Source organism: Myxocyprinus asiaticus, chromosome 23 (genome assembly GCF_019703515.2).
Source record: "Myxocyprinus asiaticus isolate MX2 ecotype Aquarium Trade chromosome 23, UBuf_Myxa_2, whole genome shotgun sequence".
In the NCBI taxonomy this organism is placed as follows: Eukaryota; Metazoa; Chordata; class Actinopteri; order Cypriniformes; family Catostomidae; genus Myxocyprinus; species Myxocyprinus asiaticus.
The window spans coordinates 18,399,062-18,421,652 of record NC_059366.1 but is presented as its reverse complement, the minus strand read 5'-3'; the positions used below and the strand labels follow the sequence as shown (position 1 = coordinate 18,421,652).

At 36.5% G+C, this 22,591-nt stretch overlaps 1 protein-coding gene across 3 annotated transcripts in view; it reads left to right on the top strand.

Moving 5' to 3' along the window:
• Positions 1-22,591, top strand: part of LOC127414269 (phospholipid-transporting ATPase VD-like) — a 41,139-nt gene that overhangs the window by 8,603 nt on the left and 9,945 nt on the right. For 2 of the 3 annotated variants that reach the window (XM_051652184.1, XM_051652186.1), the window contains 14 exons: positions 3,482-3,686; positions 4,993-5,078; positions 5,873-5,979; positions 6,139-6,270; positions 6,985-7,097; positions 9,915-10,167; positions 13,358-13,569; positions 15,460-15,636; positions 17,399-18,026; positions 18,397-18,494; positions 20,087-20,213; positions 20,314-20,498; positions 20,957-21,230; positions 21,322-21,398. In XM_051652184.1, the coding sequence (XP_051508144.1) occupies positions 3,482-3,686; positions 4,993-5,078; positions 5,873-5,979; positions 6,139-6,270; positions 6,985-7,097; positions 9,915-10,167; positions 13,358-13,569; positions 15,460-15,636; positions 17,399-18,026; positions 18,397-18,494; positions 20,087-20,213; positions 20,314-20,498; positions 20,957-21,230; positions 21,322-21,398 (2,674 nt within the window). The remainder of the gene's footprint in view (positions 1-3,481; positions 3,687-4,992; positions 5,079-5,872; positions 5,980-6,138; positions 6,271-6,984; positions 7,098-9,914; positions 10,168-13,357; positions 13,570-15,459; positions 15,637-17,398; positions 18,027-18,396; positions 18,495-20,086; positions 20,214-20,313; positions 20,499-20,956; positions 21,231-21,321; positions 21,399-22,591) is intronic. The other variant, XM_051652185.1, reaches the window with a different exon arrangement.

Sequence of the window (22,591 nt, the reverse complement as noted above, 5' to 3'; positions counted from 1 at the left end):
AATTAGGCCTGTGTTGTTACCTCATATTTAAACCCCTGTGGCTGAACAATTTCATGTTCCTAGTCACCCAGGTGTAAAATATGAATGGGAATATACTTCAGATATGTTTTACTCATAAGAATTTCTAGGGGTGCCAATAATTGTGACCAACGTGTTTTGGAGAAAAAATATTTATTTACTGATGAGATATTTTCCCCTCTATAAATTGTTCTACTTCAATTAAAGGTTAGATTTTTGTACATTTTTTTGAATGAAAGATCAAAAGGATAAACAATGCAGATTATTTTCACAGCCTTCTTTGCTCATATTTACCATGGGTGCCAATATTTTTGGCCACAACTGTATATGGTATGGCAGCTGATATCTGTTATCAATGGATCATGACATCTCTGTCATTTTTTAAGTGCCTTTTAAATGGTGTACACTACCGGTCAAAAGTTTTGAAATACTCATTCTTTATTATAATATTTTTCCCACATTTTAGAATAATAGTAAAGTCATCTAAACTATGGAATAACATAAATGGAACTATGGGAATTATGTTGTGACTAAACAAAATCCAAAATAAATCAAAACTGTGTTATATTTTAGCATCTTCAAAGTAGTCACCCTTTGCCTAGAATTTGCAGAAATGTACTCTTGACATTTTCTCAACCAACTTCTTGAGGTATCACCCTGGGATGCTTTTTAAACAGTATTGAAGGAGTTCCCATCTATGTTGGGCACTTATTGGCTGCTTTTCTTTATTATTCGGTCCAAGTCATCAATTTCAAAAACTTTTTTTTTATTACATTTTAGTTTTATAATGAAATAAATTAATATGGTGGCACAATTATATTTTTGTCTACAAAACTATTTTCAAACATTTAAGCATACGCCTTCAGATCAAAAGATTTTTAAGATCATGAGAAACATTTCGGTCAAGTGTTTCAAAACTTTTGACCGGTAGCATACATTAATTAAATGCTGGGTGATTGTTTATATATATATATATAAAATTGTATTTTTTTTTCCTTTTTATTGTTTTGCTCCAATCGTTGTGTTGTATGTTTTTTAACAGCATGTTTATTTTAAAATTAAAGCATTATATAACCTAGCTGTGAGTTTGCTATGCCCATGACCATGCACAGCTTTGACAGTTTCTTGAACCAAACACTGGCAACAGTTGTTTATGTCACATGCAACAAACATGGCTGGTTTCTCCAGAGACAGCCATTGGAAACCAGTATTCGTGTGTTTAAGTGTCCCATCACAGCTAAAATGGTTTTTCTGTGTTGCCAAAGTCACTGAAGCACAGTTGCTGGACTTAGGCTGAGTTAACTTAGGCGATATGCAACCTGTACCATGTGCTGTAAAACCGTATAGGTCTTTTTTTTTTTTTTTTAATTATTAGTGTGGCTGTTACTTAATGGTTAGCTTGAATTAGAGTTATTTTTTTAACTCTTTTTCTTTTATAATTGTGTGGATATCTCTTGGTCAGAGATTCAATTTTCTTGCAGGTTTATCTGTGCGCATGTATTTGAGTGCACGTGTGTACATAGAAAAAATCGATTGAGGAATTAAGTAAATGATCTTTTTACATTCTAAAAATGCAAGAAGTTTCTTCTATGGTTAGAGTAAGGGTGTTGGTTTGGTTACTATACAGTATTTATAATAGCATTGTTCTATATTAAAACAATAGATGTCTATGTTATGTCCCCTTTAGAGTGAGTGAGAACAATGCAATTTTTTGTACTCTGTGTATCTATGCATATACTTTATCTTCCGTATTTAGAGTTTATAAATTCTCAGAAGCACACAATGATGTTGACATATACAAAGGCACAAAAATCTGCCTTAGGCTCATATATTTTAAAGATTGGGAATATACTCTATTTAAAAAGGCTTACAGGCATACTCACAGCACTTTGCTTTACATAGTGTATAGTCTACTGTCTGTAAATGGCAAATAAGAAAAAGTGTAGTAGTCTAAGAGTCATATTTAGGCTGTGTTTGATTGTACCAAAACATTGAAAAATCTGACATTTGGCTCTAACTGTTAATGCTGCTCGGTTTAAAAAGGCTCCCATGTGATCACCTTGCCGCATATTAGTTTACCTGTTGTGCAGCTGTTGCCGTGGGTGACAATAAAGCACAGCGATTACTTTGAGGTTGATGCATTGAGTTTAGCAGGAGTTATATTGGTAAAGAATAATCTTAGATTCTATGTGTGTATTTGTCCTTCTATTGTATAAAAGACAGATAAACATGAGCTTTAGTAAATGTGTACGTGCATACATGGCGTGTTTGTGTGGAAAGCAGCATGTAGACATTGAACTTTTTATAGAAGGTTTGAATTTCACACTAGTTCTGTAAATATTCCATAATACCACCTGCAAGACTGGTTCTCAGTGCCATCAGTAGTGTGAGGGATGTGTTTTACCTCATAATAACACATGAATTTAATATAGAAACCAATAGATTTAGTCTGAAAATGAGGCTTTTGTCTGCATCATTCAGCTGAAAAAAATAATTGGAACAATTTCTGTTTCAATAGACTGCATATCAAATTTTGATTCAAATCCAAACCAAATGTTAAAATAAATTTTATTTTAACATATACTGTAGTAAAAATTGTCTGTCTTTATTCATGTGTTAATGGCATCAGTAAATAAAGCTGATACCTGAACGAATGTATGACAACATGGCTGACACATTGCTCTAAACGCATACAGTTTGATCTCATCCGTTGCAAATAGATATATGAACTAACAACGATATTCATCAGATTGTTAAAATGGACTGGTTTTCATCACTTAACCACTGTATATTTGATGCTTTGCTTAACACTCCAGATATTGTATTGATTAATGAACAACACCAGAACTGTTATTCTGAAAACTTGCTTTTCTTTTAACCTATACATGGAGGAGTGTTTTAAAATCAATCTGGTAAAATAAAACTTTACTGGAAGCATTGGATACACTCGGTTATGAATGTGCAATTGTGTTAGGAATTTTTCTTAAGTCTTGGACACAAGTGTACATAGGAAATGTGAATACAAAAATGAACCCATACAGAAACCAATACAGAAATCTGATAAATGGCCATATAGGAACTTATAGTTCAAACATTTGGGCATATACATATATATATATATATATATTCAAATCCTATTCTGATGTGGGAAAATGTGTTACATATATAAAGATACTATACAGTATGTTGCATATATGCATATCAGTAGAAACCACACATGAAAACGAACATACTGATTATCTATGTGGTTTACATACAGTATATAGCAATATATAAGATTTCTGTTTTGGGAAGAGTTAAACCGCTATTGCTCTGTGACCGCTATCCTGGACAGTTCTTCCTTATGGAGAAAGCACTGTTACCTCTATCCATAGTGAACTGTCATTTTATTGTACTGCCATTATATAATGCTAATTGTGAATCTAAATAAATCATTTAAAGTGTGTGTGTTTGTGCATTGAAGAAAGCAGCAGCGGTATGTGGAGCGTCGCTGGGCAGAGGTGTGTGTCGGTGATCTGGTCCGTCTTTGCTGTAATGAGATCATTCCTGCTGATATGGTGCTGCTTCACTCGTCTGATCCTAATGGCATGTGTCACATTGAGACGGCCAACCTGGATGGAGAAACTAACCTCAAACAGAGGCAGGTTGTTCATGACCTGCCACAACAGGTGACTGGCTCTCACGTCCTTATTATTGTCATCTCCATCACCGTTAACACCATTGATTTTTCCTCCATGAATATATGAGGTAAATTGTGGCTTTCATATATTTATTAATGGGTCAATGATGTGACTCAAAAAAAGAGAAAAAAGCATTACAGATTTAATTCACTCAGACAATGACTTCAATACACTTCTTCTATGATGAGCAATTTCTGAATAAAAAATATTTTAGGACGTAAAGTAAAAAATGTCAGGCTGATGTAACCAACGTGAGATCATAAAAAGGGTGAAATTCTTGAAATAAAACTATATTAAGTAGAAGGGCATAATCTTTCATTATTAATTTTGAAAAAAATTACTAGTGAAGCAGTTTTAGAATTTTGTTTGGAATATTACTACTATTTGAAAAACTTTTGTCTGCCAAATAACGTTTAAGTAAAAATCAGAGTTATCACATCAGAGAAAAACCCGGGATTCTCATATCTGTGTCGAGGTCAGTAAATCTCTTAAAATATCAGAAAATTTGACTTTATGATATGGAAATCATGTGAAATGTTATGACCCAAAGAAAACGTCCTTGTAAACTTTGAAAAATAATTTAATTACTCTTAATTAAATGAAATGAATTGTATTGAAAATTATTTTTAAATGAAGGTTTTTAAAAAATATTAAAAGCAACCTGAATATATTTATAAGAACTAAGATTATATGATACTAGGGCTGTCAATTCATTAAAAAGTGAATTAATTACATGACATGCAGATTATTTAATCAAATTAATCGCATACTGTATATCAATATTTGCAGAGAAAGGACCCCAAATAACAATAATGATTAAATAATTATGAACCAATATAAATATAATATGATACAAAAAATAATATCTCAGATAATTAAAATACATTGCAATACATTGTGGCAGACTAGTAAAGCATCGATAAGACGATACAATAAATGGCTTTAGAAGGTAATATAGGCTATTGTTTATTTCCATATCATTGAATATAATCATTGGCCTACAGTCCACAACAATCTATTTTGCAATTAAATTCATCAATCTGTTCGAGGTAAACTTATATATGGACTTTTTAAGGATGCGTCTATGTACATGTGCATCATACAGACGCTTTTCGAGTGTCTCACTTTGGTTGGATTGGCACTTGTGTTTTTAAAAAATCAAGATTTGTCGTTGTCCCAAATACACAATTTTAAAGGTTTGTTTTTAAGTGTATGTCTTCTTGCAAGCGCACATTTCACCACTGATCATGAAAATAAATGAGACTGTGTGTGCACGTATGTAATCTTCCTTTAGGAATCAGAATTTATTCCTGAGAACTTCAACAGTCGTATTGAGTGTGAAAATCCAAACAATGATTTGAGACGGTTCAGAGGCTTCATGTGAGTACACGTGTAAATCTGTAAATCAGTGCTTCTGTAAATCAGTGATTCTTAACTTGTTTTGCTTCAGGGCCCATATTTTACATCGGACATGAAGTGATGCCCTAACACAGTACCAAAATTGCTTATTATACAAATTAAACAAAAATGTAAAAAATCTTTCAAATCAAACATTAAAATGTATTAATATAGCCATGAACTGCTTGGGCCCAATGATATGCAAAATTATTAACATGACAAGCTGAATAGGATAATTGACTATTTTCTCATAATGTCTCATGAATTTCAATGGTTTTATTTTCTTGACAGCCTATACTTTACCAGACAAAGCACATTGTGGTTGGACTTGATTGACGTTTATCTTCATCGCAAGTGAACCTGTATTTAATAGAGCCTGGGCCGTATTTTCATGTGTAGTTTTGTTCATGGTTTTTGGGGATAAGAGCATAGCATTTGAGTGGCTTTTACCAAGTAACATCTGAATTTGCATTCTGATTGGACGCACCGCCTTAGACATTAGCACAAGATATGGGGAGCATTTTTTTTTTTTTTTTAAGTTGATGGGCCTATTTATTATGACTATCCAAACATATCATATATTTATGATTATATGTTTAATTGCATTTTATTATTTGCATTTAGAATTGTTTTTCTTTGTCGTCAACCCTTTCAGAACAGACCTGCGACACACCAGTTGTTTGCTGTAATAAATAATAAACAAAAAGCCTGGTGGAAGCTTTGTCTTTCTTATTTGAATAAAAATGGTAATGGCTTTGTTTGTGTGGACAACACAGGGAGCATCCTGGTAAAGTGCGGGTTGGACTACACAGTGAAAATCTGCTTCTGAGGAGCTGCACTGTGAGAAACACAGAGACTGTGATCGGCATTGTGGTCTATGCAGGTCACTTTCACATCTCTTCACCCAGAGATAAAGTTCAGATTTGATAAGTGTATAGAAAGATAAAGAGCAATTGCTTCTGGAGTTTTTATTGACTAACAGATAAATGAATAAAAAAGATTCATGGAGATAAATTAAGTAAATATTTGTGTGTGTTTGCAGGTCACGAGACCAAAGCGATGCAGAATAACAGCGGGCCACGCTATAAGAAAAGTAAACTGGAGCGTAGACTCAATATAGACGTACTCTGGAGTGTCGCTCTACTACTGCTCATGTGCCTTATTGCTGCTGTAGGTCAGTATTACTCACTTAAAGCTATTATTCAGATAGCAGCCATATAGCCATGTTTGTCTTAAAGGGATATTTCACCCAAAAATGTAAATTCTGTCCAAATGTACTTATCGTTTCAAACCTTTATTTCTTATGCAGAAAACAAAAGGACATTTTTTTTATGATTGTCCTGGTCCATCGTTTTTGATACAATGGCAATTAAAATTGACTCACTTTTAAAATTAAAAAAAGATGCAAAAGTATCATAAAAGAAATTCAATGTGACTCGCTCATCCTATTCCAAGCTTTCTGAAGGCATATGATAGGTTTTGGTGAGAAACAACCCGAAACTTAAATCTGTTTTCAGTAAAAAATGTTGATGTCCATTGCATGTGCATGAGAGAAGCTTGCGTTGTTTTTAAAATCAAATCAAATCACTTTATTGTCACACAGCCATATACACAAGTGCAATGGTGTGTGAAATTCTTGGGTGCAGTTCCGATCAACATAGCAGTCGTGACAGTGATGAGACATATACCAATCTACAATAACATCAAATTAACACAGCGCAATTTAAACATCTGATATACACATAATTACTTAACTTTACTTATTTTATTAATTATATAATTACTTATTTTTAACACTAAACAATGTTTTTTCTTACTTCAATGCAAACTTTAGTGAATTTTTAGTTTTCGCTATGTGGTTAATAGCTAAAGTGTCATTGTTTTTTAGGTCATGGTCATTGGTTGAGTGGACTAAAGGATACCATCTTCATGATTCCTGATGATACACCCCCAGCCCTAGCAGGCTTTTACATGTTCTGGACTATGATCATTGTTCTGCAGGTGAATGATAGTGGGTGGGAACATCTGACTTTTACACACACACATACAGTACAACTAGATTCACTGTATAAACATCAGTGGTGTGTGGTGACTTCTGAAATGAGGAGGCAAGCTATTTTAAAAATATATTTAGTGTAATTACACTGTTTTTGTATTAAAGGCATATGGAACCCTATTTACAAGCAAAAAACTCTAGTATATTAGTTTTGGAGATAGATATATATATATATATATTTCACATACTATTTATTACAGGGATAGTTCACCCAAAAATTATAATTCTCTCATTATTTACTCTTTATGCCGCCTCAAACTCGTGTGACTTTCTTTGTTCTGTGGAACACAAAGATATTTTGTGAGTGAAATTAGGTTTTTTTGTCCATACAACGCAAGTCAACGGGGTCTTACATGTTCGTGCTCCAAAAAGGACATAAAGGCAGCATAAAGGTAATCCATACAACTCGAGTGGTTTAATCCATGTCTTCTGAAGAAATACGGTCAGTTTTGGGTGAGATCAAAATGTAACTCATTTTTCACTATACTGTAAATCTTGCCTACTGCAGTCTCCTGGGCGATCATGATTTGAAGCTCAATTACACTTCCTAGCGCTTAAGGCATGCAGAGAGCTCTGTACATGCACAGTGCTGGATTAAACCACTCAAATTGTATGGATAACCTTTATGCTACCTTTATGTCCTTCTAGACTCTTGATAGTTTAAGACCCCATTGACTTGCATTGTGTGGATATTTACATCATATCATACGAGTTTGAGATGGCATAAAGGTGAGTAAATGATGAAAGAATTATAATTTTTGGGTGAACTATTCCTTTAAAATCAAGTCATGTCGTCTGTGCATTTTTCACATTTACAAATAATAACTGCAATAGTAAACATACATATTTTGTAATTAAAATCACCTTCTTTTTAAACCATTATTCAACAAATCCTCTTTACATACTGCAGGTGTTATGAATTTTATTCACTGTTTATTTAAATATCTTGTAATTGTTACATCAAAGCCAGCTCATGTTGGCATAAATACGCTAAATTAAATTACTTTGGATTAATTGTTCTCAAAATTAAGAGTAAAACAAAGACTGTGATGCTGTGTGTGTGCGTGTGCGTGTGCGTGTGTGCGTGTGCGTGTGCGTGTGCGTGTGTGCGTGTGCGTGTGTGCGTGTGCGCGTGTGCGTGTGCGCGTGCGCGTGCGTGCCTGCGTGCGCGCAATTTAGTAACTTTGTCATTATACTCTCTAGTGGCAATGTTATCTGCAGACTCCCCCTGCTGAGCACCAGTTGAGTGCAAGCACTGCCGCCTTTTTTGTTGAAAAGAGTTAGAGTTGTGGTGCTCATGCAGGCGACATAAATTTGAGTCTGATTTCTGTTATTTTCCCAATTCCATTCTAGCTCATTCCCCATCATTTCTTGTCATCTCTTCATTAGCTCTTTCAAATTGGCATGAATTGTTCTTTTTTCACATACTAATATTAGATATTGGTACATCAGGTCCATCGTTCATTCAAATAGTTCACAAATCAGTCCTTCAGTTAAAGCTGCACTATGTAAGATTTTTTGGTTAAAAATGAACAAATTGCAATTATTGATTGAGTACATATACAATCAATGTTCAAAACAATGTCCTTACCTTACCCCGATTCACTACTTTAAGCCTATAAATATGATTTGTATTTTGAGCTGTCTGATTCGATTTGGCGCAAAATCGATGGCTTATGTAGTTCATCTTTGCGTCATTCCGTCATGTTTGCACACACAGGAAAGAAGTACCGGCTGTCTCATGTTCCGGCTGGAGAAACTAACTACACTGTTCATTTCAGTTCAGTAACACGCATCACTGCTGTCTTGATGGATGTTTATCTGTTAGCCGTTTGGCGAAGTTGTTTACCTGCTATAATGCGTGGATATGTTTTCTGGTAGGTTGTTGAAGCTTATATTGCTTGTCATGCTTTTTTGAATTGAACCTTACTCGTGTGTTAACCGATCGCGATGTATCTACGTTGTCCGGTGAAGTTACTGTGACATGTTTAATATGTATGCCTTCTGAAATTGACTTCTTGTAATTATTATATTGCATATTTAAGCTTATTTTATGTTTAATAAAGTATATTTTATCCCCATCATTATTGAATCCTCGTTTTATGTTTTTAATTTACGTGTTACTGTTATATGCTATTATAGTAACTGAGGCTGGACAATATAGTATAAAAATAATAGTCTTCTATTGAACTCGTATCAGCCAAGAGTTTAACCTCTTAAATTGAAAAATGTAGTACAATTCAAACATTAATAGTAGATAAAACACTTGAATAATCATATTAAGATATACTAGTGGTGGCTGAGGAGAGTCCCCTGTTCTCTATTTAGAAGTGCATTGAGTGTAGTGTCAGAAAAGTGATTTAAGTGTAAAATTCATTCAATTATGTAAATAAGAGTGTTGTTTATCTTCATCAATGCAAGCAATATTTCTGTTTCAAATGTTTAATTGTATAACGTAATGTCAACATGAAAACAGCACATTATGACTCTGGCTCCAGTCATGATCACACACAGACGATGTCCAGTTAAGCTCAAATTGGGAGATTCATCTGCCAGAAGAGCAGTGCCAGAACACGACTGACGTGATGTATTCTTCCGCAAATTGCTAGCAATTTTAAGTTTCAACCACAGATGTCGCTTGAGAGCACAGTTACATAGTGCAGCTTTAAATAGATGAGTATGAATGTTTGTACTCAAGAATGTGCTCAGAATACCTCATAATGCACTCCCCTTTCTCCCTCCTGTTGTTTTCTGTGTTGCAGGTGCTGATTCCAATCTCCCTCTATGTGTCTATAGAGATTGTGAAGCTGGGACAGATTTATTTTATCCAGAATGATTTAGATCTGTACAACCCACGACTGGACACAGGAGTGCAGTGCAGAGCGCTGAACATCACAGAAGACCTGGGACAGATCCAGTATCTTTTCTCCGACAAGACTGGAACCCTTACAGAGAACCGCATGTTGTTCCGTCGGTGTACTGTAGCAGGAACTGAGTACCCTCACCATGAGAACGGTCAGTTTGCTTCATTTCAGCATGTGCCAGTTATAATGATCACTGTAAAAGATGTTGTCTTTTAATAAAAATAATGGATATGATAAATGAAATTGATTTATGGCTGGCTAATTCTCGGAACGATTATTCCTGCTCGAAATAAGTTGTGAATTTCGTATCAGATATTGTATTGTTCAGAGGTTTAAAGGAATATTTCACCCAAAAAGGAAAATTCTGTCATTATTTAATTTTTATTTACTCACCCTCATTTCATTCCAAACCTGTGTGCTTTTTGTCTGTTGAACACAAAACAGAATTTTTTTTTGAAGAATCTCCACATTAGGGATGTCAGTTTTCTGACATTTTCATAATCGATCGTTGTGGAAATGAACAATCAATTAATCGATTAATTGTTAACGTTAATGGCGCAAAGCGCATGTAGAGGACTCCAAATATATTTGCATGTAGCCTACTCTTTAAATATAATTAAAATTATAAAATGTAAGAAATTAAAGTATTGGCATTTTCCTCTTAAAATATTAGTTCGGTGTAAATGTATTTATTTTTTTTCCCAATTTTGGAATGGCCAATTCCCAATGTGCTTTTAAGTCCTCGTGGTCACGTAGTGATTCGCCTCAGTCCGGGTGGCGGAGGACGAATCCCAGTTGCCTCCGCAGCTGAGATCGTCAACCCACGCATCTTATCACGTGGCTTGTTGAGCGTGTTGCCACGGAGACATAGCGTGTGTGGAGGCTTTACGCCACCCACCGCGGCATCCACGCTCAACTCACCACGCGCCCTACCAAGATCGAACCACATTATAGCGATCATGAGGAGGTTACCCCATGTGACTCTACCCTCCCTAGCAACCAGGCAAATTTGGTTGCTTAGGAGACCTGGCTGGAGTCACTCAGCATGCCCTGGGATTCGAACTAGCGAACTCCAGGGGTGGTAGCCAGCGTCTTTACCACTGAGCTATTACATTTAGGCTATGTTTAGTATGAATTTGTGAATTATTTAAGTAAGGAATAATTGATGACGGACCATTTAATTATTGAAAAATAATGCACACCCGAGGTGGTAATGCGGTCACGACGTGCAGCAGATTTAATTATTCCTCTTATACCACGGTTACCACACCTTAAGACATCTTTCAGGGTTTTATCTCGAGACATTTTCTGGTTTTCGTCCCTAAAACACTCTTGTTAATGGGACTACTTTCTTCCGCCACGGATTCAGCGTCTTGCTTTAATACAGACCGAGCCTTTGTTACTAGTTCGAAAATGTCACTTTAGAACTAGTAACGGCACTGCTTTTCTTCAATGGAGTAACAAGGTAGTGTGTGTGTGTGTATGTGTGTGTGTGTGCGCGTGCATGTGTGAGCGAGAGAAAGATAGAAACTGAGAGAGCTTGCGTTTGGAATTACCTGTGTTTAAAGTGGCTCCCGTCAGGAATAACATCACATTGCCAAAGTGTAAGTTTAAGTCTCAGCTGCGGCGAGTGTTGCCATTCTTGTACAGCTTTTGCATTGCTAAACAACTATTTACAATCCCAGTGAGTGGTGGGGGTGTGCTGACTTTGCGTGTCTGTGTGTGCGCGTGTGCACGTGTGTATGTATGTGTGTGAGCGTGTGTAAGTGCGGGCGAGACGAGGGCGAGCGAGGGTGTTTTCAACCAAAATTTTAATAAATGTAGGATGTTATAGACATTTTTTGACATTCTTAACCAATCTACTCTAGCCAATGTCTTTGTTTTATATGGTTATTTTGCTGTGGTAGCCTGTAGGGATCTTTTGAAATAACTTAAATAATTTGTGCGAGCAAGACCTGGAACTACTTCACAGCCGTGCGTTTACTGGAAAATAATTGCAACCAATCAGAATCAAGCATTCAACAGACCCGTGGAATAATTGCTGTTAATGAATTACTGTTAGTAAAAACTTGTAAACAAAACTTTGTTTACATATTTGAGTTCATAAATCTTCACGTTGTGGATCGTGGGATATTTCGGACCTTTGGACATATTTTTTATTTGAAATTAAATCATAACACACTCTGTAAACACATTAGCCTAAAGTACATAACATACCATGTGTGCTGGTGAGTCAGCTGAATCTGCTTTCCTGGCAACCATTGACGTAATTGTAGGTTGGTATGAAACAAGGAGACCAGTGCTTATTTTCATTCTGTACTTTAGCACACTATCACGGTGTATGCAGAAAACATAATGTTCATTTATAGAGAAACGCTACAACACTGATTACATTCCCTGCGTTCCATACGGGATAAATCCGCCTCCGAAGGGCACTTCGAAGGGTGAACGATTGTGGCCGCCATGTTGAAAGGTCGTTCTAAACCAAAGGGCTCATAAATAGCTGCTTCGAAGGGCCCTTTAAATGAGCATTTCCATATGGTTCAACTGATGGACACTTCACTGCCAAGCGGGCCAGAACCGGACCATACGTCATAAATCTGCAGGTTGCTCTGGTTCCATGAACAAAAATTCTGTGATTTTATAAAGGCTTTAGTTATTATAATAAACTTTTAAAAACATTTAAATCCCTGGCATTCTGTTTGAAACTAGCTAATGCTTGTGTTATTTTCCTGTAAATTCGCTTGATTCTAATAAGGGAGTTGAAATAAAAGAAATTTACACAGTGGCATTTTATTTATTTAATAATTGAATATATACTGTACATTTGTATACTGGTTCATATTTAAAAAAAAAAATAAAACATATTTTAACATGAAGCTTAAATTACTTCATAAAGTCTAAAACTTTTAAAGCATTTCGTTTCGCTTTGCATTCTGAAAATAGTTAATAGAAAGGCAAAATCATGTACAAACATCTCTGATTAGGTGCGGGCTGTTAAACTCCCAAAAAGCATTAAAAACATCACAAATAGCAAAGGTAGTACTATATGGTTAGTGCGCTATATCCCAAGTTATTTTAAGCCATATAATGGTGTTATGTGAGAAATTAAGTCTTTATTTACTGATAATCTTTACCTTTAATGCAGCTCTCAAACCTTTTACAGAAAGATCTATGTGAAAATACTTCAAAATTCTCATTTTGTGTTACATGGAGAGAGAAAAAAAACAGCATACAGGTTTGAAGTGAATAATGACAGGCTGTTCATTTTTGGGTGGACTACTCCTTTTATATATTTATTTGTGGTATGGTCTTTACCGTGTTTGGGTGTGTGTCTTTAGCGGTATCTCTGGAACAGTATGAGCAGGCCTGTGGTGATGCAGATCCCTCTCACACCCTGAGATCACGCTCTAGCAGAAAGTCTCTGAGCTGTAAATCACTCAGCTGCAACCGGAGTTCAGTGTCCCTCAATACCCTCACTGCAGAATCTGACACACATTCCCCCCATGACACACTCCGCAGACACACACCTGGAGCTTTCAGCAGCACCATGGTGAGAAACACACTGCTATCTTTTGCATTTATTGTACTTTTTCTTCACTTTATTACTTTTCCAAGCTGTATTAGGCATCCATTAATTTCAGTGTAATTCACTGTGCCACACCTCAACAAGTATTTATTGTCACAGACACACAGAAATGCAGTTGTGTATGTAAGGGATAATGTTCAGCCATCTGGTCATTATTGCAAGATAAACCCTGACTGGGAGATCAGAAACCAACAAGAAAGGGTTTGAGAGGGTTTATTTTGCAATAATGACTGGCTGACTGTGTATTATCCTGCTTATTACACAGCCTCTTACCAAATAAATCAATGGACATAAAATAATGAATTCAACTGATTTTTATTATGATCTTGGAGACTAGCTTAAAGCTTCCACTAGGAAAAATAGGACATTACAACTTAGAAAACAATTGGCCTTATAAGACGAGCACTGCAAAAACATTACAGTATTAATTTGTGTTTTATTATTAATCCGCGAATCCAAGTTACTCTATTTTTGGGATTAGTAAGATAACATATTTATCTTCAATACAACTTTCTCGCAAGACAGTTGTGAGCTGTTTCTTATACAGTATCATTATATCTCAACATAGTTTGTTTGTCTTTTCATGTTTAGGTTTAATGGGTCCTCTTTGTCACTCAAAAGTAGGCCTATACGTATGAACGTTAAATGAAAACTGTATACTGTAAAATAAAATTAAGTGTAAAAAAAACTATTTTAAATAACCATGTAGGAACAGTATGTCGTTTACTAACAACGGTTTCAACGCCAACCATCTCTGTTCCAAAATCTGGCCACAAAGCATGTATGTCGCTCTTGTGCTGAAATCTGACTCCCCACCAGATTTTTACTCCTTGCTACCTTATTGGTCACTATATCTAAAGCCTACTCCTACACCTACCTACCTCTGACCAAAACCATACTAGGATTCAGAATTCAGCATGACAGCCTTCAGCTCGTACATTTAGTCCCGCACCACAAGAAATCTAATCGGGAATGTAGACCTCTACAGTACGTTACCATGGTGTTACGCCCTCCAGGCATATCTTGTGGTATTTTCTTGTATTTGTGTGCATTCCCTGCTACAGGTGCCTACCTGCTTCAGCCAATCACAGGCAGGCTCTTGACCAGTAACCAGTTACGTGTGGGGACCTGAGATCTTCCAACCCTATATAAAGATCCAAGATGGCGGAAGATATTAGCTTGTTTGGCTGGCTGGATTGTTTGTGCATGTGTGTTTTTTTTTTTTTTTTTTTTTTTTGTACTGCTCCATACTTTGCTTCCTCTCGTTATTGGACTAGGTCTTCTGACATTTTAGAATTGTGTTTTTATTTTTTTATTTTTTTTTAATTGGGAACTGGTCAGGGGCCCAGCACATTTTGCATCACGTAGTGCTTCATATTAGAAACATCAGGTAAGGCATGTTTGCCAGCTATTGTACTTTTTGTTTTAGTCAGAGTAGGTAGATTTTATTTTGTTGTGTTTCTGTTTAATAAGGTAGACTTCCCTGACTTCAGCTAACTGGCTTATGGGTTTTGTTTGGTTCTTTGCTTGGGCAATCTTTTTTTTTCTCTTTTTGTAATGATTGTTTTGTTGGATCATGTTTGATGCCATAGTAAATATGTAAATATCTTCAAGCACTAGTAAACACTTTGGTGATTGCACTTCAAGCCTTTGTTTCGTGGTCTTCCTGAGTTTATTTAGTAGGAGATTGCTCTACCTAATCTGCCCCAGTTTATGTTTATGCCCCTTCATCACCCCTAGACTAATGGGGGCGTAACATAAAGACAACAGTCAAATATACAGTTTAGTGGCCATTTTACAAAACAATCTGATCTCAGTGCTGTGATTTATAAACACTTTACATGTTTCCTATAGGAGTGTGCTGTTGTTCCAGACCCTCAGTTACAGGTGAGGCTGGGTGCCTTGTCTTCCCCAATGTGTTCCCCTCACCGACAGGAAGCTGCTGAACTCTCACACATCCTGGACTTCTTTCTTGCTCTGGCTGTATGCAACACTGTGGTAGTTTCCTCACCCACTCAGCCAAGACACATGGTACGATCCAAGACTTTTTTTTTCCTTATTCAGCTGATTTCTCCCAAAATCAAATTAAAGGAATAGTTCACCCAAAATTGGAAATTCTCTCATTTATTCACCCTCATGCCTTCCCAGATGTTTATGACTTTCTTTCTGCTGAACATAAATTATGATTTTTAGAAGAGTATTTCAGCTCTGTAGGTCCATACAATGCAAGTGAATGGATGCCAAACTTTTGAAGCTCCACAAAGCACATAAAAGCAGCATAAAAGTAATCCATACGACTCCAGTGTTTAAATCCATATCTTCAGAAGTGATGTGATGGGTGTGGGTGAGACCTTTATGGCAAGTCCTTTTTTACTATAAATCTCCACCTTTGACCAGTAGGTACCGATATGCATGAAGAATCACCAAAAAGACAAAAGAAGAATGTGAAAGTGAAGATTTATATTAAAAAGAACTTAAATATTGATCTGTTTCTCACCCACACCTATCATATCGCTTCTGAAGACATGGATTTGGATATGGATGACTTTTATGATGCCTTTATGTGCTTCTAAGTTTTGGCCACCATTCACTTTCCTTGAATGGACCTACAGAGCTCATTTTTGGGTGAACTATCCCTATAAATACAAATTCATGCCTCACCTAACATGTGTTTTTTATTACTTTAGTCTACCGTTTTATAGTTAAAAAATCAAATTTACATAATATGTAAACCATTTAAAGCTGAACATAAGCCCTTCAGTGGATATTGCAAAATTGCTGGTCACTTATACCATGTAATTATGACCACCTGAGCAGAAATTTGCGTCTTCAATGTATTGACATGAAATAAATACTATGCATTAGCACTGGTTAAGAATCAGTATCAATTCTTAAAATCCCAAGATTATACTGGTAAGCAATGTTTTTTTTTTTCAGTCGTTCTAAAAAGGTTTTTGCTTAACATTTATTAATTTTCGCTTTTACACATTTTTGATGAACTAGCTAACTAAAGAATCTCAAATGATCTTTTAAACGAGTGAATCAACAACAGAGCTGGCCTAATATTGTTAATATAAAATGTTAATTTAGCAATGCATCCAAGTTAGAGAGTTCCCTGTACAATAAGTAGCTTTATTCAACTAATTACAGGTTTTCTAATTCCTGTATCAGCAAAATTGAAATTATGACCAAAATATTCCTAAATAAATAAGCATGCCAGCTTTTAGACAGTATGAACTGTAATATACCTTATGGATTATGAAAGTGATGACTGCTTGTGCCCTGTGTTGCCAAACTCCTCCCTTAGAAAATCTCCAGAACCACCCTAAAAAGTCAAAATTTTTCACAGTCACACTATAAACACACTATATATAGGCCTACATACATTATGTGTGTATATATTATAAAAGCTTATAAAAAGAGCATAAAACAAGTTCACCAATTAAGTGTGGGCCAATCACAATTTTAATCATTTTTTTTTATTTTTTATTATTATTATTAAAATGAATCAGTTTGGGCAACAGACAAATTCCTTGATGCAAATGACTCCATATGCACCTGCCTCTGATTGGATTTTATCATATATTATGACTTTGCGTGTATATATAAATATAGCCAAAATAGCTCCTTGTCGCAAAACATCATTAAAAGCCGCAGCAACCATGAAAAATTAGCTAAATTTGGTGATAAATTCCCCATATTGGCAACACTGCTTGTGCCACCTAAAGTGACTGGAGACATGGTGTGTGTCTGTGTTTCTATGCATATATGTGAATATACAATATGATATCAGGTTCAGATGCCTGTGGTCCGCACTCCCCTGCGCTTTCTGGAGGAGAAGAAGGCCCTGTTGCAGAAACTGAATCTGCCTAGCTTTCCATATTCACCAAACCATAGTACAGACACCCCTTCTAGCCTGACCAAGAAACTCTTCTTCCGGTGTCGTTCAACATCTTACTTTGCTCCACAAACACTCATCACGACTCCACAGTCACCTACCACACCCATTTGCGCCTCTTCAAACACTTCCTCCTCCCCCTCGACTCCGGCACTGATGCACAGTGGGGCATGGGGAGAGAATGTGGAGGACTTACAGCAGGCCAAAGATGATGGTGCTGATGAGACTGACAGTGATGATGAGGATGAGGCAGAAGAGTTGCTGTATGAGGCAGAGAGTCCAGATGAGGCAGCATTGGTGCAAGCAGCAAAGGCTTATGGGTGCACTCTGCTGGGCCGGTCCCCAGAGCAAATCCTTGTGGCTGTTCCAGGCACTGGGCCACTCACCATCCCTCTGTTACATGTACTACCGTTTCATTCTGCACGCAAGAGGATGTCTGTGGTAGTGCGGCATCCCTTCACTGGAGAGGTGGTGGTGTACACTAAAGGAGCTGATAATGTTATCATGGAGCTGGCTGATGAAGGTATGAGAGGTGAAGTCTCACTAAAGGAATAGTTCACCCGTTTTGTCGTTTACCCCCATTCCAACCCTGCATTTGTTTCTTCCATGATACACAAAAGGAAACCTTAGGCAGAATGTCTGTGCTTCTGTTTCCATGCCTAACATCTAATTTTTGTCTTTCATGGAAGAATTAAAATAATATGTTGTTGGAACAGCATGAGGTTGAGGAAATGATGACAAAATGTTAATTTTTGGGTGAACTATCCCTTTAAATATGTGTAACTTGTTATGTATAGTTGGATGCAATATCATCTCATTGTTAAACATTTTTCACCTTGAACATGGTATGCATATCTCTCTGTTTTGACTTGTATGTGTACATGGTTTTGCAGGTGAAGATGGTATCTCTAGGGAGGTTATAGAGCGGACACAGAGACACCTGGACCAGTATGCAAGAGAGGGACTACGCACTCTCTGTGTGGCTAAAAAAGTACACCTTTCTCTTTCACTTCCCCTCTCTGCAACTTTTATTATCATCTGTCTGCATACTTGAATGTCAAACTTGATCTGAGAGTAGCATGCATTGTGCTTTCACACTGACAGCATTTAGCTGCATAACCGAGCTGCGGCTCTATCCACAGTTATCCTAACTAACCACTGGGTGGTGCCAAGATAATCCTAATTGCAATTGGACTTTTTTCTAGTTACGGTCTTCATAAGAAACTACCAATATGAGCGTTCCAGATGGAGAACAACAACCACTTTAAGTGTTAGTTGTAGTAAAAATGAGTCCAGGTTCATCAGTTCAAAGTAGTTAATGATATCAACGTAACTAACGTCAGTTCATGTCATCCCAGCCCACTCCTTAAACTTTGACGAGTAAGGCACTGTCAAAAAATGGTCATCACGATTCTCTAAAGTATCGGCACTTTGGATTCACATGTTTTTTGTTTGTTTTTTTTTTACAAATTTAATATGCTAAACATCACATTATCCACTAAGAAAATACGCCAATGCGAGTGAAAACACTGGAGACTAGAAAACAAAAACAGGCCTCTGTTATACAGTAGATTGTGGATACATAACTTGATTTATGGGTTACCACATTGAGTAAGTCCTTTGATAACAGCAGAGGAATTAAACAGACAAAAGTTTATACTGCATGTACACATATACACACACATATACCTATACATATATATATATATATATATACACACACACACACACACACACACACATATGTATGTATATATATTTAAAATAATGTTGAAAATGTTTTCATTTACTCTTGGAAAATAGAAAAATGATATGCAGTATATCTTTAAATTAAAAATCTTTAATTGAAATAATCATGAAAGACACCTTGAAATTAAATGAAAATGAAAAAAACATCATGAAATAATTTTAAACTGTGAAATGTTGCAAGTAAAAGTACAATAAAAAGTGAGTTCAAATACATAAATAGGGCACAAAATGCATGTATGTAAAATAAAAACAACATGAAATGTGCCTTGAAAAACAACAGGTAATGCACCTTAACATGAAAACGTCTTGAAATACGTTATGAAATGCACCTTGAAATAGGTGAAATGTAAACTTTTACTTAATAACTTTGTTCCATAGATAACAGCCATAAATTATAAAATGGTTTTCAGGAGTGGACTATTGAGAACTACTACAATCTTGTTCTTCAATGATCATATTTACATCCAAATAGTAATTAATCTACTGGATACAGAACGAACCAAAACAAACCCCAAAGTGTTGCCATAAACTGCTTAAATGGTCTGGATCAGGATTTACTGAATAGAAAGTGCTGTTTGGATGCCTGTCACTGCGTATGTAACATGCTTCAAGCCAGAAAGATATTTTTATTTCAAACATGGAATACAAAAGGCCTGTATTGAAAAAAATGGTGTTATTAAATAGGTCTACTTGTAGCTTCGCTTCTGCTATGCATTACTGCATTGCTTACATGCGCAGTGTTACACTGTTTATATGAACATGTGCATCTTATGTGCTGCTTATGCAAGCTGTGCAATACAATCATAAAGGAAATTGTCGGCGTATGATTGACAGGTTTTGGAAGAGCAGGAATACAAAGTCTGGTTGAAGAGACATGAGTTTGCCGAGACCAGCATTGAAAACAGAGAAGAGCTTCTGCTTGAATCTGCCGAGAGACTGGAAACAAATCTTACATTACTGGGTGAGACACCGAAACAATGAAGAAAAACAATCAGAATTTCCATTTATATCATATCATGTGTTGCTTTTATGAGTCATTTAAATCCTTTTTTGGCTCGTAGGAGCGACGGGTATAGTAGACCGCCTCCAGGAGGAAGTTCCTGAGACCATTGAAGCTCTGCAGGAAGCTGGGATTAAAGTATGGGTCCTCACAGGGGACAAACAAGAGACTGCTATTAATATTGCTTTTGCTTGCAAACTCCTCAGACCTACAGACCAGCTACTCACATTCAATTGTGACAACAAGGTAAGGGTGGTTGGGGGGGGGGGGGCGGGGATGAAAAATGCTTTCATAATTTACTCACCTTCGTGTTGTCCCAAAGCTCTATTTATTTTTTCCCTCAAACACAAAGATATTTTGCTGATTGTCTAAGTTAAATTATTGGCAACTGGGTCTGTCAGGCTCCAAAATGACAAAAGCACCATGAAAGTGGTTTATAAGTCTTCTGGAGTCACATTAGATTTGTGTGAGGAGCAGCCCAAAATTCAAATGCAAGTTATTAGCTAAAAAACTATATATAAAATGTAGCACGTTAGTTGTATGTAACATATTTATAATACTTTTAGTGTCCTTTTTTGTCTTTTTTTGGTGTTCGACCGCCACAGTCCCTATTTATTTTGTCCCCATTCATTTTAAATTGAAATGCTTGGACATTTTGAATGATTGAAATCTGAATGGCTTTTTGTGCTTGTTTTATCAATCAGGAGGCTAGTGAGGCTCTACTTCATGAGTTACAACATGAGGTAAGACCGTTCACAAAGGGAGGCGAGTCTGAAGATGATTGGAGCAGTTGTGACTTTGTGCTGGTCATTGATGGCCGCACCCTGGACTTTGCTCTGCAGAAGGAGCTACAGGGGCCGTTCCTGGAGCTCACATGCTGCTGTCGCTCAGTCATATGCTGCAGATCCACCCCCCTGCAGAAGAGCCAAGTGGTACAGCTCGTCAGAAATAAACTGAAAGTTATGACCCTGGCTATAGGTCAGTAAGTGCAGTGAAAAATGTGATTGGCTTTTGTGGAATGAAGGTGTATAGTCGAATGTGAAATGTAACATGTGTTGCTCATACTCAGGTGATGGAGCAAATGATGTTAGTATGATTCAAGTGGCAGATGTGGGTATCGGCATTTCGGGCCAGGAGGGCATGCAGGTACATGCACTTCTTTGATCCTGTTCAGAATATATTAACACATTGAATAATTTAAAGGTGCAGTATGTAAGATTCAGAAACCCTTGTTATTAATGACACCTGTGGCTGTTAAGTGAACTGCAGCCAGCTACCTGTTGCTCGTGCACACACTCCATAGGGACACGAGCGAGCATCGACCAAAACAATGAGATAACGTACAAAGAGACAACATGATTCACAGACATCGTGCAGACAGATGAGGTAGCATAATTAAAATTACTCAGTTCTGATTGTTTTACTACAAACTTTGAGACTGTATATTATATTTGACTCTCAAGTGCTGGAACAGGGCTAAAATAAAGTGTGGATATAGGTCTGACTATGCCAGACTGTAGTTTGAAGTAACCACTTTTCTTGCATGATACATAGGCTATCGTATAAATGCAGTTAATGTCGGCGTTAGCTAGCTAGCCAGTTTTATCAATAGCTGTTAGCTAAATTTGGTGGATGATGACAGTAGCTGTTTATAAAATAGACTGTACATTATAAATATGTTGACACAATTCAGTATTGATGTGATTCCATCACAACTGTCATTTTGATATATCGATGCGCTATTGTTTTATAATAATAGATTGTATATATTTCCTGTATAACCAAGTTACATTGCACTAATGAATTGGTCTTTTTGCATTATCTTGTACATTGTCTTGCATTCATTTCATGTGTTATTGTAGTTTACTTTGCTGAATAATTACAGATGAGCATTGTTTATGACAGTTACTGTGCAGGCAAGATCAAGTTAGCTAAAATTACACAGATTTGCAGTTATGTAATCTTACCTGTCCAATAAGAAGAACGCCAGTTCCGGGTCGGTTTTGATCCCCAAAACCTAATGAAGGTCCCTCCAGGAATCAAATGCCCTGCCAATGTTCACTCTAATATTCACTCGACCACGATCCCGTTTCTGCTTAGCCAGTCGGAATTCAGTAGATAAATGTTGTTGTTTTTTTTTTTGTTTTTTTTTGTTGTTGTTGTTGTTTTTTGGCTTAATCTTAGTTTGTGTAGGAGTTGGTGTTGTGCTGGGAGCCGGACATTTGCTGGATTCTATCTCTAAGATAATGTTACCTAGTGTTGCAGTTTGTTGTCGCTGTTGAATAGTGGAAGAGAAGCTATTACTGTCTGAGGCAAGGCTCTCGGGAGCGCAAATAAAC